A 20,642-nucleotide genomic window follows, 5' to 3' on the forward strand; every position below is an offset into this window, starting at 1 on the left:
AACTCTGGAAGACAGAATGAGACTGATGACTTTCTGCAACTCTACCTCACTTAAATACAATTCATGCATAAATCAGGACATCACCCATGAGGTCATTGGTCCTCTTCAAAAGTGAAGGACAAACAACAACAATAGATTCCATTTAAGAACTGAAGAAAGAGAGGCACAAAGAATGAAGTGCCTTGTTTCAAGTCGGAAAGCAATGCACTGGTACAGATGTAATTTGTCCAGATATAAAGATCTAGGTTTACATAGTTTGGGTTAAATATTGACAGAGTCTCACACAAATCATAAAATGTGTCCCCTGAGAGTATTAAAATTTGGTCTATGCTCCAGGATTTGTAACCCAAGAAGTCTCCAGCTCCCATAAAAATACTCAGACCAATACATCAAATGTTGGACAGACTTTATTTAGTCTAACAAAAATCACAGATTCAGTTTGAACACATAAATAGGCAAGCCAACTCTCCATCCTTTTTTTGGTAGACTTCTACAGTCACAGAATCACATCTCAGAGTTGGAAGGGAACATCACAATTTAGTCTAAATTTTATCTGAACAAGAATACTATCGACACAAAGAATTGAAAACATAAGACATGCTCATTAATTGGGGAATGGCTAAGCCAATTGTGGTACATGAATATAATGGGAAAAAAAGATGAAGAATTCAGAGAAGCTTGGAAAGAGAAGTGATGTGATGCAGAATGAGGAAAGCAGAACCCAGAAACCAGTATACCCAATGATTAGAACAATGTAAACAAAATAAAACTAAACACTTACATAATACCTCACTTCTATGAGTCATTTCCCTGAATAGGTAACAAGGAGTATAGGCACAAAAAGAAAATAATTCTTCATATTCCATGTTTCTGCCACAAATAGCTTACAAGTCATTTCCTCCACCACCACCATGCATGCTGACAAAAGACAGGGAGAGCGGGGGGGGGGGGGGAAGGGTTAAGAGACACAGAGAGAGAGGGAGTTTGTAGTTGGTGGGGACAAGGTGCCTGAATAGGTAGCTCATCTTGCCTATTTCATATTTGAAGAACTGCCAATCATCTCCCATTTCCTTAGCTCTGGATCCTAGTATTTATTATATTTTAAAAGAGTAAAGGTACTTAGACATATCAAGACTAAAATAAGTAATATTATCTTATGCAAACCTTTATTTCTTCCTTCCTTCCTTCTTTCCTTTCTTTCTTTTTCTTTCTTTCTTTCTTTCTTTCTTTCTTTCTTTCTTTCTTTCTTTCTTTCTTTTTTTTTCTTTCTTTCTTTCATCCTTCCTTCCTTCCTTCCATTCTTTTCCTTCCTTTTCCTTCTTTTATCTTCCTCCTTTCCTGTCTACTTTTTCTTCTTTCCTTTAATTTTCTTTTTCTCTCCTTTTTTTCCTTCCTTCCTTCAATATTTTTCTTTCAATCTTTCTTTCAAATGGAATCTCTCATAGTACAGTCTTACATGGATGCATATGAATGTATATGTATATATAAGTACATGATTATAGACATATATGTATATATGTATATGTGTATATATGTATATATGTTTGTGTGTATATGAATATGTATATTGTATGTTTGTGTGTGTGTGTATAACTATATCTATGCTTAATTGTAGCCTTCTTAGGGGAGAGAGGAGAGGAAGGGAAAAAACAAAGAACAAAGTAAAGAATATCCAGCAGAGAACAAAATAAGACCTACAAGGAAGTAAAGAAAAGATGGACAGCTCTGAACACAATGTGTAGTATGTATTATATAGGTTTTCTTAAAATGGACATTTATTGTTTTATATTTTGAATCCTCTTTTATGTTCTGCTGTGCACATGACATTATTTTGTATTTAAGTTTTAGTATTGAGGTTTCTTTTTTCTTTTCTTATTTTGTATTTAAATTTTTTTTTAATTACCAAAAAAAAAGAACCCTGAATCTCCCTATGTCATCTCAGGCATGGTAACTTTGACCTGCTTCATTTTTAACCTGGGCCAGCTTGCCTCTCTCCTTAGGCAATCTAGTGATCCCCCCACTCCCAAGGCATTGCCATATTGGTCCTGGAATTGGTGCAGACACCTAATAGCCTAGCCCATTGCAGCTCAAAACTTCTAAACTCAAGCAATCCACCAGCTTCAGCTTCTCCAGCAACTGGGATTACAGTTGTTCACTGAAAACCCTTATACAATATGTTATAATGATATATTATCATAATATTGTGCTTAATTGTTTAATCTGTCATCCCAATAGTTCCCAGTTTCATTAACCTTTGCAACTGATTTGATTTAAGAAAATAAATACAAAAACATAATAGAATTTCAAGCCTGAACGGCCTTTGGAGAGTATCTAATCCAACCCCCTCATTTTAGAAGAAGAGAAGTTAAGTGATTTGCCAAAGGTCACACACACAAAGAGCTGTGGTTCAGATCAGGGTTGTGCTGGTAATTTAATAACTGGAATCCTAAGGGGAGGAGGAGAAAGTATGCACAACATTGTAAATTTTAATTTGAAGTATTAACATTTTCTCCATCTCTTTCTTAAGTTTAGATAATCAATAAAATAATAAGTCAAAGGAGTCAAGATAGCATAGTCAGAGGAAACATTGGAGTCAAGCTCTTTTCCCATACCTCCTCAATAAAAATCTAGAGAATGTACCAGACATAATTCTGATCAAGAAAGCCAAGAGGTCTTATTTTGTCATTTTTCCAGCCCAGCTTGGCTTAAGGGAGCTGGACAGAGAGGTCTGGGGATGTGGACTGGCAGAAACTCCCAGGAGCTGTGGCAAAGAGCATTCCAGCACCTAGGTACCGAGAGAAGGTCAAAACAGGAAACCAGAAGTATATCCTAGGGATCCCTGAGAAAGCACTGGGTGCAGGAAGAAGTTTCATCTGGCAGCTCTGTTGCCTACCACTCAGAGCCAGGTCACAGATTCAGAGCGGAGAGGAGTTGTTTGTGCTGGCTTTACCTGTGTATTAAGCCTAGAACAAGTTTTAGTAAGCAAAGGGTAGTTGTATGGAGCTTATCCTAGGAGCAGAGAGTAGTATCACAGAACTAAGAGGAACTAGAAGAAGTCATTTTCAACCTGAAGAGCTTCCCAGTGAGGGGTGACTGAGTCAACCAGTAATTTAGTAGTTTGCTGAAACCCACAACCAGAAACAAGATGATAAACTCAAACCTAGATCAAGAACTTGCATAACTTAAACCACAGGGGCAGTGAACAGATTACCTCCTGGATCACACCACTTTGGGAGCACAGAAAACTTGCAAGCCCCCAGTCAGAGCTATGAACAGCAAAGAGATGTAAAAGGATGGCAGCAAAAGTTGAATATTCACCTCAGATTTGTGCAGTGCCCAGAACCAGCATAAAGTCCTAAGTCAAAAAGTAAGCTGGGGGGGCAGTGAGGTGGTGCAGTGGATAGAACACTGGCCCTGAAGTCAGGAGGACCTGAGTTCAAATCTGGCCTCAGACCAAACACTTGACACTTACTAGCTGTGTGACCCTGGGCAAGTCATTTAACCCCAATTGCCTAAAATAAACAAAACAAAACAAAAAGTAAGCTGGAAGAATGAGCAAAAAAAAAAGAAAAAAGAAAAAAGAAACCAACCATAAAGAGTTATTATGGTGACAGGAAAGCTCACAGAAAAAGAGAATGATTAAAAAAAAATTTACAAGGAAAGCCTCAAAGATAAATGCAGTTTTTACACAGGTACAACAAGAATTCCCAGAAGAGTTAAAGCAATAGTTAAAAAAGGAACTAAAATGATTTTTAAAACCAGATGAGAGCAGTAGAGGAAATAATTTTTTAAAAAAGCAAGAGATAAGCAAGAAAGATATGAAAGGAAAATTAACAGGTTGGGGAAAAAAGGTATAAAATCTTGATGAAGAACATAACTCTGAAAATAATAGTTGCCCGTTGGAAGCTAATGACTGTATGAGACATGATGAAATAATAAAACAAACTCAAGAGTAAAAAAAAAAAGTAGAAATGTGAAATATAGGAAAAACAACTGACCAGGAAAATAGGTCAAGAAGAGAGCAATTAAGAATCACCTGAAATCTATGAACAACAATAACAACAGACCAAACATGTGTTTTAAGAAATCATATAAGAATACTGCTCAGATATCTTAGAACTAGAGGACAAAACAGAAATTTAAAGAATTCACAGGTCACTTCCTGAAATTCCAAAATGAAAACTCTTAGGTATATTACAGCCAAAATCCAGAGATCCCTTGTTCTATAAGCAACTTTTTGTGCACCCAGTCCATGTGATATAATTTTCCCCATTCTTCCTTTCTCTTCCCTCTCTCTCAGTGCTTTCCTCTTCCCTACTCATTCCATTCTACTTTTGAGATCATTAAAATATGACAGAATCACATCCAGGTCCTCTGTCCAAATGGACTCCTATTATGACCCCTAGCGATAATAAAATTCTGAGGAGCTGCAAATAGCATCTCCCTATACAAAAATGTAAACACTTTAACCTTGTTTGGTCCCTTATGATTTCTCACTTACATTTAACTCTTGATGTTTCTCTCGATTCTTGTGTTTTTATATCAGATTTTCTACTCAGCTCTAGAAGTGACTTTTGAGGGAGGAGGGAGCAGATGACACTTGAACCTTATTCTAATCTGAACTGATTAAAGAAGGAAAGAATGGAAGTTTGGGTAAAGAAATATATCTTACTCAACTAGAAAATTAAATTAAAATTTAATTTAAAAAACAATAAATCAAACCATAATTTACAGCATTTGTCAATTTCTGAGGTGTTGAATACTCACACTGAAAATTTAAGAATTGACTCCTGAACCACTTACAAGTGGTTCTAGCATACTCCTAATTCAGATACATATCCTCCAACTCCAAAACACAAAAATCCACTATGAACTTCAATAAGAAAAGCAACAAAATTAGTTTAGGACATGCTGATATAGACTAAATTCTAGATTTCCAAGGAGGCAGCTGGGCAAGTCACTTAATCTTGTTTGCCTCAGTTTACTCCTCTGTAAAATGAGCTAAAGAAAGAAATGACAAGCCACTTCAGTATTTTTGCAAAGAAAATCCCAAATAAAGTCACAAAGAGTTGGACATAACTGAAAATGACTGAACAAGAACAAGTTATAGCTGAGGACTGAGGTTATCAAGAAAGGTCTCAAGGAAGTGAGGAGACTTGAGCTTGGCCTTAAAATCATAATACCTTAAAAAGTTATATGGGGTCTTATCTAATTAAAGCTCCTCTTTGTCTGATGAGAAATTGGGGCCTAGATATTAAGTGACCATCCATTGATCAGAATTAATTAGATCGATAGGGACCTATGGTCAGTCATTTCAGTCATGTCTGACATGAGATTATCTTGCCAAAGACAGTGGAGTGGTTTGCCATTTCCTTTTCTAGACCATTTTACAGATGAGGAGCTACCAAAGAAATCAATTTGTCAACAAGTATTTATTAAGAAATGAGTGTTATGTTAAGCACTGAACCAGGAGTTGATTAGAATCAGGTCCTCTGATTTCACATCTAGGGCTCTTACCATCATACTACTCTGCTACAAAACTCTTCTAAAAAGGACAAACTTTTGAAAATTAAAATTAGCAAGGCTTGCAACAAAAGATTTTTTCCATGACTTCTGATTCAATTCTGGTCAATATAATAACCATTCAACAACAGTCAACAATCATTTATTAAGCACTTACTGAGTGTTATGAACATAGTAAAGTGCTGGGGATACAAAGAAAACCAAGCCAGTCTTTGCCCTCAAGGAACTAACATTCTAATGGGTGAAATAATATGCAATTAACTGTGTACATAAAAGATATGAATAGGGTAAATTAGTGGTAATCTTAGATGAAAGGTATTGGCACTGAAAGGGATCTGGAAAGGTTACTTAAATAAATTCAGATTTTAGCTGAGACTTGAAGAAGACATGGAAACCAGAAGAAAGACAATTTCAGGCATGAAGGATGGGCATTGAAAATGCCTGGAGTCAGGAGATGCAATGTCTTATGTGAGGAACAGCAAGGAGGCTAGTGTCACTGGGTCACAGAATGTACATGAAGGAGAGTAAAGTTAAGAGGGAAAAGGTAGGAAGTGGACAGATTATGAAGAGTTTCAAAGTTCAGTCTCGACTTCAGAAGACCTGATAGTAAAATGTGCCTATTGGGAAAGAGGTTGTAGAAAATAAAGGCAGAGAATGTCAGAGTAAAGGCAGGAACCCATCTGAACTCTCCCCTAAACCCCTCCAAATACCTTAAAATAATGACTCTAAACAAATTCTAGAATGGTAGAACCCACAAAAAGAAGGCGTGAAACAATCTTCCAGCCCAAGACAACTTAGAATGTTAGCAGGAAAGGTCTGCTGGATCAGAGTGAAAGAGGAATGTAGTCCAGTGAAGGCTGAGCCCCAGCAAACCAGAAGCAGGCCTCAGGGTGACTGAATCAGTGGCAACAGAGGCAGTTTCCAGACTTCTTAGCCCACAGATGGTAAGGGATTGGACAACAGGTCAGAAGGAGATTTTCAGGGGTCCCTTTGCTGGCAACAGGGGCAGGACTCTGTTGCATTGCCTATACTTGGATCTGGGTCACAGCCCTGGGTCTTGGTCCCAGTGCAAGGAGGAACACTAGCACATCAGGGCTTGTGGCTGCAGGAATGCAGGGACCCTGGTCACAGTTCCAGGGTTGAAAAGAGTGCTTGTGGCCACTCACAGTACAGGAGAGTAGTAAACACCTCTCTCCCTAGATCATACCACCTTGGAAGAGCCAAAAAACTTACACATCCCCAGAACTACCTCTGAAGACAGCTGCATAAAAAAACCCTGAAGTTTGAGACCATGTTCCCTCAACTTGGGAAGCAGAGCCCCACTTTAGTATAGAATTTAAAAAAAAAAGAAAGAAATAGGCTGGAAAAAGAGCAAACAAGAGAAAAAAATTGTGACCATAGAAAGTTACTATGGTAACAAGGAAGATCAAAACACACACTTTGAAGATGACAAAGTCAAAATTCCTGCATTCAAAGCCTCCAAGAAAAAATATGAATTGGTCTCAGGCCATGGAAGAGCTAAAAATAACTTTTAAAATCAAGTAAGAGAGGTAGAGGAAAAAATGGGAAGAGAAATGAGAGTTATGCAAGAAAATCATGAAAAAAAAGTCAATAGCTTGATAAAGGAGGCACAAAACAATACTGGAGAAAATGATACCTTAAAAAAACAGAATAGGGCAGGGAAGGTGGGTGGCACTAGTGGATAGAGCACTGGCCCTGAAGTCAGGAGGACCTGAGTTCAAATTCAGCCATCAGACCTGCGACACTTACTAGCTGCGTGACCCTGGGCAAGTCACTTAATCACAATTGCCTTGAAAACAAACAAACAAACAAACAAAAAACATAATAGGCCAAAGGGTAAAAGAGGCACAAAAATCTAATGAAGAGAAAAATGCCTTGAAGAGCAGAATTGACCAAATGGAAGAAAATATACAAAAATTCACTGAAGAGAACTCCTTAAAAAGTAGAATTGGCCAAATGGAAAAGGAGGTACAAAAGAAAGAAGAAAAGAATTCACTGAAGAAAATAATTCCTTAAAAGTTAGAATTTGGCAAGTGGAAGTTAATGACTTTATGAGACATCAAGAATCAATTAAGCAAAATCTAAAGAATGAAAAAAAATAGAAGAAAATGTGAAATATCTCATTGGAAAAACAACTGACCTGATAAATAGATCCTGTAGAGATAATTTAAGAATTATTGAACTACTTGAAAGTCATGATCAAAAAAAGAGCCTAAACCTCGTCTTTCAAGAAATTATCAAGGAAAACTGCCCTGATATTCTAGAACCAGATGATAAAATAGAAATTGAAAGAATCCTCTGATCAACTCCTAAAAGAGATCCCAAAATGAAAACTCCCAGGAATATTGTAAGCAAATTCCAGACCTCCCAGATCAAGGAGAAAATACTGCAAGCAGCCAAAAAGAAGCAATTCAAATATGATTAAGCCACAGTCAGCATAATACAGGCTTTAGCAGCTTCTACACCAAAGGATCAGAGGGCTTGGAATATAATATTCCTGAAGGCAAAAGAGCTAGGATTACAACCAAGAATCACATACCCAGCAAAACTGAGTATAATCCTTCGGGGGGGAAATGGACATTCAATGAAATAGAGGACTTTCTTCAAGCATCCCTGATGAAAAGATCAGAGCTGAATAAAAGATTTGACTTTCAAACACAAGATGCAAAAGAAGCATAAAAAGGTAAATAGGAGAGAGAAATCAAAAGGGATTTGATAAAGTTAAACTTTATATTCCCACATGGGAAAATAATATTTATAACTCCTAAAAACTTTCTCATTATTAGGGCAGTTAGAAGGAATATACATAAACAGAAAGCAGAGGTGTGAACTGAATGTGATAGTATGATTATCTAAAAAAAATAAAATTAAGACATGAAAAAGAAGACTCTGACAGAAGGGGAAAGGGAGAGATAGAATGGGATAAATTATCTGACAAAAAAGGGGCCTGAAAGAGATTTTACAGTGGAAGGGGAAATGGTGGAATTGAAGAAGGGAGCACATGAACCTTACTCTCATCAGAATTGACTCAAAGAGGGAATAATATACACACTTAGTTGGGTGTAGAAATCTATCTTACCATACAGGAAACTAGGAAGAAAAGGGGATAAAAGAAGAGGTAGGGGGAAGCTATTAGAAAGGAGGGCAGTTTGGGGGAGGTAAAAGTCAGAAGCAAAACACTTTTGAGAATGGACAAGGTAAAAGAAGAAAGAGTAGGATAAACAGGGGGAAAATAGGATGGAGAGAAATACATAGTAATCATTATTGGAAAAAAATGTTTTTACAGTGAGGTTCTCTGATAAAGATTTCATTTCTCAAACATATAGAAAACTGAGTCAAAATTATAGAAATAAGAGGCTTTCTTCAACTGATAAATGATCGAAGGATATGAACAGGTAATATTCAGATGAAGTAATCAAAGCTATCTATTGCCGTATAATAATGCTCTAAATCACTATTGATGAGAGAAATGCAAATTAAAACAACTCTGACCCACTACCTCACACCTGTCAGATTGGCTAAGATGACAGAAAAAGAAAATGACAAACATTGGAGGGGGTGTGGGAAAACTGAAACACTGACATACTATTAGTAAAGTTGTATATTGATTTAACTATTCTAGAGAGCAATTTGGAACTATACTAAAAGGGTTATAAAACCATACATAGTCTTTGACCAAGCAATACCACTACCAGGTCTGTATCTCAAAGAGATAAAAAAAAAAAAAGGAAAAGGACTTATGTATACAAAAGTATTTATAGCAGCTCTCTTAGTGGTGGCAAAGAATTTGAAATCGAGGGGATGTCCATCAATTGGGGAATGGCTAAACAAGTTGATGTATATGATTGTGATGGGATACTGTTGTGCTTTAAGAAATGATGAGCAGGATGTTCTCAGAAAAACATGGATGGGGAAGCTAGGTGGCACAGTGGATAGAGCACTGGCCCTGAAATCAGGAGGACCTGAGTTCAAATCCGGCCTCAGACCAAACACTTGACACTTACTAGCTGTGTGACCCTGGGCAAGTCACTTAACCCCAATTGCCTAAAAAAAAAAAACAAGTAAAAACATGGAAAGACTTCAATGAACTGATGCAAATTGGAATGAGCAGAACCAGGAGAACATAGTAAAATAATAACAGCACTGTTATATAATGATCTACTATTAATAATTTAGCTATTCTCAGTAATACAATGATTCAAGACAATTCTGTAGGACTTATGAGAAAGGTGTTATCCATCTTCAGAGAAAGAACTAATAGAGCTTGAATGCAGATCAGAGATACTTTTTCTTTATTTTTTTGTCTGTTTTCTCTCACAGAATGACTTACATGGAAATGTGTTTTGCATGACTAAACACAAATAACCTATGTCAAATTACTTGTTCTCTCAATGGGGAGGGAAAAGGAGGGAAAGAATTTGGAACTCAAAATTTGAAAAAAAAAAGAATGTTAAAATTATTTTTACATATAGTTAGGAAAAAAAATATAATATTAAATAAGATTTTATAAAAGAAAACAGGGGCAGAATGAAACATACATTTGCAGGCATGACCAATGTGATTACTTTGCTTAATTTTACTTAATTAGAGAAGAGAATTAGAGATTAGAGAAGACTCATTGGGAAGAGTCAGCAACCAATAAAAAAAATCAATTAAACATTTCTTAAAAAATGCTTGCTAGGAAGGTAGTGAAATAATTTAGAGGAAATGTCTAACCTTAAAGGGTTTGGGGGAACAAGGGTACTTAGTATACTGAGTCCATGGGTAGGAAAAAGGAATGGGTAGCAATTCTGTTTAATTTTCAGTGATGGATAGATGAGGGAATAAAAAGGAAGAGGCAACAAGATGGCAATATAAAGGCAGGGACTCACCTGAGCTCTCCCAAATTCCCTTCCAAACAATTTTAAAATAATGACTCAAAATGAATTCTGGAGTGTCAGAACCACTAAAAGGATGGGGTGAAACAATGTTCCAGCCCTAGAAAACTTAGAAGGTTAGCAGGAAAGGTCTGTCTCACTGGTGTGAGCCTAGCAGCAAGCCAGAAGCAGTTCTTTGGGGCGAACTGAATTGGAGGTAATAGCTGCTGGAGCTCTCAGTTCACAGACAGTAGAAGGGTTTGACAACTGGTCTGACAACTGGTGGACAAAGGGTCCACCCTTTGGTGGAACTTCATGCAGGACTCTGTTGCATTGCCCGTATGCAGTTCCGGTTCACAGTCCCAGGGCTAGAAAGGGCACTAGCACACTAGAGCATGTGGCTAGAGGGGAGTAGAGGCCCAGGATCACAGTTCCAGGGTGGAAAATAGTGCTTGTGGTCATTCACAGACCAGAGTACAGGCTAAGAGAGCAGTGACCACACCTCTCCTTAGATCATACCACCTTGGAAGAATTTGAGGTTAGAAGCTCAAGAAAAGAACAAAAGAGCTGGAAGCTTTAGTAATAGTAAGAGTTTAAGGAAGAGAAAGAATCGGTTCACTGATTATTACACAATATGCAGCAGCTACAAACTAAACTTGCTAATATTGATTTTAATTTGTAAATACGATAATCACCTATATAAAATTTAGACAGATAACATGAAAAAAATTGTAATCATTTTTAAAAATGGAAATTTCCATGTAGGGTAAAACTCACTGGGTCTATAGTTACTTCTATTTGTCTATGATCTTATTTGATCACAATTGAATATTTCTTATATAACAGATGTCTTGATAATTGAAGACAATATAGAAAGTAAAACTGGATCAAATGTTAACATAAATAAAATGCTTTAAAATCCTTAGAGCACTATATAAATGCTATTTGTTATTATATTATTGTTATTTTCACTTATGTTAGAAGTTGTTTTAGATGTGGTATTCATGATGATAAATCCATAACCTAGTAAGTAAGGTGAGAAAGATAGAAGGCTACTTCCCAGAGTACTTAGACTAGCAATTTGACTATCAAATCAGTTCCATGTGGTGAATGGAATCAATGGGGGAAAATTGGGGAAGTAGCCCAAAAAAGATATCAGGACTTCCCTAATGTCTCCATTGTTTTCCTTCTTTTGTAAATAGCAGCCCCTTTAGTAGCTGTGTGACCCTGGGCAAGTCACTTAACTCCATTTGCCTCCAAAAAAAAGAAAGAAAATGGTAGCTTCTACATAGGTGACCATAGGTTTGGCTATCATATCCTTTTGGATAACATAAAGTTAAAATTTATTCATTGAATATTCTAAATTCTAATTCTATATTAAATAGCACTGAAAGATACTAGACCCAGCATGCATATGGAAGGGCAATCTGTGGTTCTCAGATCCAGATCTTACAGGGCTGAAGGATTGTAATAATAATAAAAGCACCATTCCTTTTTCACAGTAAGCTCCTAAAATAAGAAACTTGACTGTTCTGTGATTAATTTTTGTGCGAGTATTTAATTGGTAGTAAAAAAAAAAAAGTTTGCAGATCCAAAGTGAACATGAAGAACTGTTAGAATAAAAAGTTTTTCTAAAGCATTCCTTTCTAATAAATTCACAAAGATGGGAATAGATCAAACAAAAACTATAGAAAATTATACAAAATCTTCTGTAATATCTTGCTGTTTCATTCTGTATTTCTGTGTTGGTACTGTTTGTTTGGACCTACTTTCTCTACAGGTTCATGAGATCACTCACCCGAGCCCCTGCAATCCACTACATAAAGGCTATTTAGACTTGGGACTACCAAAACACAGAATAATGATTATTGGCCAGAACACAGATTGTGCTGTCCTAAAGGTTCCTGTGTCCTGCCTAGAAATCTGGAGGTAGCCTGCTGTGAAAGTAGAACTAGGCTTGGAGACAATATAGCTTTTCTAAGCATTCATATATAATGGAAGACTAGGAACATGCCTGCTTTTGAGACTAAGTTCCAGAAATTACTTTGTGTATATGTGTATGTGTATGTGTGGATATGTATAAACATGTGTATACATATACGTGTAAGTATACATATACATATGTATATGTGTGTGCATATGTGTATTTGTATGCGCACATGCACACATGCACGCAAACATATGTGCCACAGTTACCATCCACCAACTGCATGGCTTTAAGTTTGAGTAAAGTCCATTTGAAACATGATTCCTGGTCTAAGGTCCCTATTTAATCTCAAATCATTACAGAAGGGTGCAACCTTCCCCTTTAACAAAACTCCTACTCTGGTAGGAATAGGAGCAGACTCTAGGGTGACAGTCAATTAATTCTTGGCATTTAGGACATCCTGGGATGGAGGGGCTATGTATGCAGACTAGTTGATCTACTTAATCTAGGGGTTGCTTATTTCTATCTTTATGTATTTTCCAATAAATAATGATAATAAAATTTGTGAAAGCAAATCAACCGTTAGTATCCTTCTTGTATCAGAACTTAGAAATCTTTTGAGCCCAATAACTTGGAAGATGACAGATATTTTCCTTGTTTTTTTTTTCCAGAAAGGAGTTATGAGCCCATAAAATGAGAAAGCTCACCAAAGGGTACCTGATCCCTTTTTATAAGAAAAGAGTCTGCCAGGATTATTCTAAGATTTGATTGCAGCAGCATGGATTGATTTTGTACGTTTTCACTTAGATTCTGTTGCTCTTCCTGAATTTATGTCCTTAAGTGCCATTAGAACTTCCTCATATTTTGGTAGCAGAGTACCAATGTCATGGTTCTATTGTCGTATATAATGAAAACAAACCAATTATGCCATGTCAGCAGAACTGGATAACTTGGTATCTATTGTCTTCCTTTCAGGTGCATTTATTTACAAATGTTCTCAAGATAATTTGACTTAGCTGGACCTCATGCCAAGGCCTTGGAAGGTTTCTTTTTCCCTAATCACCTTTAACACTTTTATAAGATAATACTGCTCATTGTTTTCCCATTATTTATCTCTATAATATTTTGCCAATGACTTTTTTGTACTCTATTTTTAAAGGTTTTATTTATACCTTTTGTTTTTTTACACCACAATAATTTCTCAGTGGACCACTCATCATAATATAATATGATAATCTTTTTAAGACTTCTTCAAGATTGTTCAACACAGTGACCATGTCTAATAGCAACGTTCCATGCCTACAATCCCACATATCTTTCTATGATGAGGAAAAAAAAAAAGTGACCTTCAGGAACAAGGTTGATTGTTACATTTATTGGGGATTCAAATTACATTTAGCATTGCTGTCATTTGTATTATTGTGATTATTCCCCATTCTGTTCTGGTTCTTTCTTTACTCTATATGGGTTCACATTAGAGTTCCCACATTTATCTGAATTCCTCATATTTGTCCATTAAATTGATACGCCACATTTTAGTCAGCCAGTCCTCAATTTATAGGATCCAATTTGTTTCCTTTCTTTTTTTGCTGCCATAAAATTATTTTATTTCTTGTTTGAATTAGTCATTTAATATTTTACTTTCCCCAATTGCATGTAAAAATAATTTTTAACATTTGTTTCCTAAAACTTTGAGCTCCAAATTATCTCCTTCCCCTTCATCCCCCCTCCCTGCATTGAGAAGGCAAGTGATTTGACAGAGGTTACACATGTGTGGTCATACAAAATATATTTCCATATTAGTCATGTTGTGAAAGAAAACACAGAGTGAAAAAAGAAAAATAAAGAAATTTTTAAAAGTATATTTCAGTCTGCACTCAGAATGCATCAGTTCTGCCTCTGGAAGTAGATAATATTTTTCATCACAGGTTCTTTAGAATTGCCTTGGATCATTGTCTTGATCAGAGCAACTCAGTTTTTCACAGTTGATCATTAATACAATATTACTACTACTGTCTTCACTCATCTCCTGTTTTTTTCTCACTTCACTTTACATCAGTTCATGTAAGTCTTTCTAGGTTTTTCTGAGAGCATCCTGCTCACTGTTTCTTAAAGTATAATAGTATTCCATCACATTCATATACCACAATTTGTTTAGTCATTCCCCAATAGATGGACATTCCCTCAATTTCAAATTCTTTGCCACCACAAAAAGAGCTTCTATAAATATTTTTGTACATATAGTTCTTCTTTTTGTTTGCTTGCTTTTTATCTCTTTAGGATATAGACCTAGTAGTGGTATTACTGGGTCAAAGATTATGCATGGTTTTATAAACCTTTGAGCACAGTCCCAAATTGCTCTCCAGAATGGTTGAATCAGTTCACAACTCTGACAACAGTGTATTAGTCTCTCGATTTCATGAAAAGTATTATTATGAATATTTTTTCTACATTTGGGACCTTTGTTTTGCACTTGTACTCAAAACATGACTCTCCTTGGTTGCCATCACTAAGCACTTTCTTGTCACATAAACTTTCAGGCTGTTTTGGCTTCCATACTCTAATGATTACTTGGCAACAGTTAAACTTCTCCAGGAAGTGGTCATAGTAAAAGTCAATGCCGTTACTTTAATCCAATTCCTCTTTTTTCAGTGTTGAAAATTTTTTTAAAATGAGATGAGTTAATCTCCTAGTTGTTAATCTGATAACAATAGAGAGGTCTGTTGTTTTCCCAAGATACATATCTAAGATATTTTAACAGAGAACTACCCAAGACTTATCAAAATAACTGATAACTACATACTTGTGGTAATTCCCTTAGGCACAAATGACACTGCCAGAAGGAATGTAAAAAGTAATGCAAAAATTACAAAGTCTTGGACAAGCAGCTGAAAACCATGGCATACACAGACTATATTTTCCTCACTGCTACCCATGGAAGACAAGTGGCATGGAAGAGAAACATTAATTTGGGAAGAGAACAGCTGGCTAAGAAGGTGGTTATATGAGCCTGGGATCTGGATTTCTGGACCACCACTTAAAACACAGATGTGACAGATTTCTGGCCAGAGATTGAGTATAATACCTAGCAAAGGTTGGTAAGAATGTATTTGCTGACTATTTTGCCAAAATAATCAAAAGGAATTTAAGGGTTAAAAAAAAGGAGGGGGAAGGAGAAGACTGTATAACTGCTGAGCTGGATACTACAGAAAATTGACTACAAAGAAGGAAAAAGAAGGTGAGATACACAGAAATTCAAGGGAGACAAAATCCAATAAAGGAACTGGTTACTGTAATATGTATTTTGTCTATTCACTAGCTATTAGACAAACCTTGTACATTATGAATACAGTAAGGATAGTTAACATTTGCATATAGTCTAAGATGTATGTGCTTCTTAGTATCCTCTGATTCCTTATCTTCCATTCTGCCTGAAAACCAGTCAATACCAAGTACAATTTCATGCCTTTTGTTGAGGGTTGTTTGTTTGTTTGTTTGTTTTTTTTCATTTTATGGATTGTTGTGGAGGAAAAAAATATATGATCACCTAGTGGTCAACTTTTTGGTGATGAGCCTCTTTGCTAGTTCTCAGACAACAGACATAGACCACAGATACATAGTCTACTATTATACCCAAATTTATGAATTTTCCAGATTTATATGGGCAGCTTCAAGACTCTACATGGAGTCCAGTATAGAAGCTACACCATGCTAATGGGGTTATTGGACCTGTGCCCCTAAAGGAAAAAGACCATGTCTTTGAAAGCAACCCAGCCCCTAAACTTGCTTCACCTGAGGCATCTGGTGCATCCTTTTCACTGCTCTTTCACTGTTGATCTCTCCTTTAATTATCTGCACCTGGACCACTCCACTCCTTAATCCCACCCAGATCTTCTCACTGTCTTGTGTATAAGTATCATCCCTACCAAACTCAGATTCTTAGAATCTTACCCATTCCTATTGGCATTACAATACCATATATTTACTAGGAATCTTGCCCACCTAACTGGTGTTATAATAAAACCTCTTTACTCTGACTGGAAGAAGGCTTGAGTGGTCAAATTCTTTCAAGGCAGACCTCCATGTACCCTTGCATTTTGGGGTTCCCAGCACCCTAAACTACAACAATGCCTAAGGGGAAATTTTAAGAGAATGCCAGGAAGTATAGAAAAAAACATTTCCAGCAACCAGGAGTTGTGAGGGCAATTAGGGACTCTCTAAACTTGAGCTCACTTTCTCTTGGAAGCCATAAGTTTTGGTGTATGCATCACAGATTTTTGGGGAGGATGTTTTCTACCAAATGTTCTTACTAAGTCACCTTAGTAAATACTGCTTTCTAAAAGTTAATTAAGTTTGTCTTTCTAATTAGTATCAACTGATAATCATTGGTAGAAGCACACTCATGGGACCTACTGAGCTCTAGAGCACTAGAAAAACATCTTCAGGTACCTTAGAACCCAGGGGAAAAACATAGTAGTCATGCACTGAGGACCCAACCTGCCAGTGCAAGTGGGGTTTAGGGTAGTAACTTCAGACCATATACTACTTTACTAATAAGCAGCAGAGCTGGAATTTGAATCCTGGTCCTCTAACCTCAGATCAACACTGCCTCTAGGTTCTTCCTTCTTGGACTAAAAACAAGTCTAATCCCTCTTCCAAATAAAGGTTTTTTCAAAGACACTTCTCATGTCCCCTCACCCCACCCCCATCTTCTCTTCTTCAGTCTAAAAGTCCCCATTTCCTTCAAATGATTCTAATATTCAAGAACTTTTACCATCCTAGATGCCCTCTTCTGGGCCTTCTGCTTATTGATGTCCTTCTTAGAATGTAGCTCCTATCACTTCAGTCTGAGATAGACATCAGACCATTTGAAGGTTGGGGGAATCTCTAGGAATCAAAATTTACTATCCTATTCTCAGTAAAAAGCTAAGGAAACTTTTTTGGGGGTTTGGACATTATGCACTGGATTAAACATAACTGTGTGGACCAAAGCTATGTTTATCATATATGAATTGACTTAGATATTTGTATTGAAGAAACCCAATAATTCCTACCTTTCCAATCTTTTCCCACTTTACTCTCCTCCATTTATTCCACAACCCATTGACAATGGTCTTCTTTCTGTTCTTCATACAAGAAATTCCATCACTCTGTGCATTTTCTCCAGCTACTCTTCATGATTGAAATGCTCTTTTCCATATCAGGCTCTTGGCTTCCTTAGCCATCTTCATGAATCAACTGAAACCCCACCTTCTGCAGGATGCCTTTCCCAGTCCCACCTGAAGTTTCTACTGCCTACCCTCTGAGATTACCCTCCATTTACTCTGCAGGTATCTTGTTGTTCAGTCATTCAGTAATGTCCGACTCTTTGTGAACCCATAGCATGCCCAATACTGTTCATGAGGTTTTCTAGGCAAAGCACTAATGGTTTGCCATTTCCTTCTCCAGTGCATTAAGACAAACAGAGGTTAAGTGGCATAGCTAGTAAGTGTCTGTGGCCAGATTTGAACTCAGGTCTTCCTGACTCTAGCCCAGCACTCTATCTGTTGAACTATCTAGCTGCCTCATGTATCTTGTGCAGACACTTATTTGTAATTTGTCTCTCCTCATGGAATGTGAGGTCTTTGAGGGCAGAGACCATATGTTTTTCCTTTCTTTACATCTTCAGTGCTTAGCATAGTACTTTGCACATAGTCAATACTTAATAGATGTTAGTTCACTGACTGACCTCATTTGATTTTTTTCATTGAGTTATCCAGTCAACTAAATTGACTAGATCAAGCAGTTGATTTCATGTCATATAGATAGGGCCTAAGTTGGGACAAGATGTAAGTAACCTTTGCTAATTTAACCTTTTGTCATGAAGTTCCAAGCCCCACAAAAAATGAAGGCTCAAGAAGACTATCCTTAATCAGAATCCACAATATAGTAAAATTAAATTTTATTTGTCATCCAGGGATATACTAGAGCCAGCTGGTACCAACTCATAAGAGCTGATGGTTCAATTTTCAGGGTGAACATGTCCACCTCAGAAACTTTGAAATATTACAAATCAAGGCTTGATTTATTGTTTTGCTAATCTTCTGGACTTAAGAAAGTGATGGAGAAAATGGTAATAATGCAGATTAAGTTTAAAAGTATATTGTGGTATTTTTTGTTGTTGTTGTTTTGTTTTGCTTTGGAAAGCTGGCTGATAAACATTTCCCAGCACATTGCTGATACCGCACCTCCTATCAGAGAATATAAGTTTGTCAGACAACCAGAAAAGCAGATGGGGGTTTAAAATGAAAAGGGAGAGTCTCCATTGCTTGGGGATACCTCAGGACAATTATTTTTTACTTCTCTGTCAGTTGTAAGGGATGTACTTTCTAAGTATCAATTTGAACTGCATCTATTTGTATCATATTGTTCTTCCCTCTAAAAAGCTGAAAGTACAAAACTAAGACAATTAGCTTGCGTAAGAGTGATTATCTGCAGATTAGAAAACAATCCATTGGGTAAAAATGTGGAGGTTTGCAAAGCACACTTACCTTCTTCAAGAGTGGGTTTTACTGTGGAAGGTCCTTTCTTGTAATTTTTGCTTTACATTCTCAACTAAATTTTCACTGATGTGTTTATGATCATGCTCATCCTTTAACTTCCTTTCCAGATCATCTTTTATGAGCACAGTTTTTGCTGAGGCTAAACAAATGAATAAAACATATGGGTAAGGAAATAAAAGATCATCCACTTGGCAATATTTATAGCCACCTTAGTCTCCCCTCACCAGCAAGAAGTAAGTGGAAAATATTTGCACTTATTTTTAGAGGAAGCCCTGACTTTTGTAACTCTGGGTACTTTCCCCAGGCATCCTTCAGCACACCAGTTTATGTTAATCGTGTTACAAAAAAATAAAGTCACTACTAAGGTAGTCCTTTGTTGGTACACACAAGCCAGCTTACCCTCTATCAGGCAAACTTGGGGTGTCAGTATGATCAGTTGAACAGAGATGTGATCTTGGAGCTAGAAAAACCCAGGTTCAATTCTTGCCTTTGACACATACTGGCTTTGTGACCCTGGGAAAGTCATTTAAACTCAGTGAGTGTTATAGAGCAGTGTTGTCCAACACAAATGTAATAAATGGGGGCCACTAATCCGTACCTAAGAATTCATGCAAGCCACATATTAACTTAGCTTTAAAACATAAAATGTTAATGTAATATTATCTAGGTATTATTAATTTTTTTATTTTGTTAAATCTTTCCCAATTACATTTTAATCTGGCTCTGGCTATACTCCTGTAGGCCATATGTTTGATATCTCAACTAGAGACAACTCTCAAAGATTTTAAGTTTCAGAGATGATGCCAACCTGTATTAGTAGAAAGTTTCCTAATCTGGGGGTTCCTTACACCAATGAAATCACAGTCCCAATTTCCTTTCTTAACATCTCTTATTTCAGATGTCTACAAACACTTAATCTTTTTTATTATTATTGGTCTTCATTTGTTAGAATAAGAGTGGGATACCTGGAAGAAGTGAGAATTGAAATTGGTTAAGCATGATGGGTAAAAGAAGGCTCTGTCACTATGCAACCGTATAATCATCTAAAAGGAAATAGGAAAAGATAGCTTAAATGGCACTAATCAACGAATAGACTTGGGAGCATCAGATCTTCAGTGTGATAAATTTTGCTGTTGAAAATCTACCTTAGAAATCACTATAGTATTCAATAATGTGAATGCAAAGGGTACGAAACAGTAAAGAACACAAAGTGAAAAAACAATGTAATTCATAGTGCTATAGCATTTCTTGACACAGAGACAGCAAATAAATTAAAGATAATCAATTGGAAATGATTCAGGGGGAAAAATTAAAATGGGAAATCCTCAATAACTGGTAGCTTGGGTTGTCTTATCTTAAGCTTAGGCATCTCAAACTCAATTGATAATGTGAAAGAGTAGAGAAAGAAGAGGGAGGAAGGGAAGCATGCCAGTGGGGGATTGAGCCAATAGCAATAGAAAATCATATCTACCTGCACTGTGTATTTGCACCAGTCATTCCCCATGCCTAGAATGCTTTCTCCACACCTTCCCTTCCTGGTTTCCTTGGCTTCCTAGAATATTCAATTCACATCTCACATTCTACAAAAAAGTCTTACCTACCCTTCACCGCTGAAAACACAGCAATGCCTTCCTTTTGAGATGACTTTCCTTCCACTCTGTATATTTCTTGCATGTCCATATTTTATTGCATGTTATCTTTTCTAATATAATGTGAGCTCCTTGATGGTAGGGATCACATATTTTCCTTTCTATCCCCAGTACTTAGCACAAT

The 20,642-nt window shown here is 36.6% G+C and overlaps 1 protein-coding gene across 2 annotated transcripts in view; it reads right to left on the reverse strand.

The window, feature by feature from the left end:
* The window catches only part of THEMIS (thymocyte selection associated), a 216,115-nt gene that overhangs the window by 3,423 nt on the left and 192,050 nt on the right, over positions 1-20,642 (reverse strand). The window contains exon 6 of one of the 2 annotated variants that reach the window (XM_027848526.1): positions 18,858-19,008. The exons of the other annotated variant lie outside the window; for it this stretch is intronic. Coding sequence (XP_027704327.1) covers positions 18,863-19,008 — 146 coding nt within the window. The 3' untranslated portion in view covers positions 18,858-18,862. The remainder of the gene's footprint in view (positions 1-18,857; positions 19,009-20,642) is intronic. 2 annotated transcript variants of the gene reach the window in all.

This window comes from Vombatus ursinus, unplaced genomic scaffold, assembly GCF_900497805.2.
Source record: "Vombatus ursinus unplaced genomic scaffold, bare-nosed wombat genome assembly UNPS02006779.1, whole genome shotgun sequence".
NCBI lineage: Eukaryota > Metazoa > Chordata > Mammalia > Diprotodontia > Vombatidae > Vombatus > Vombatus ursinus.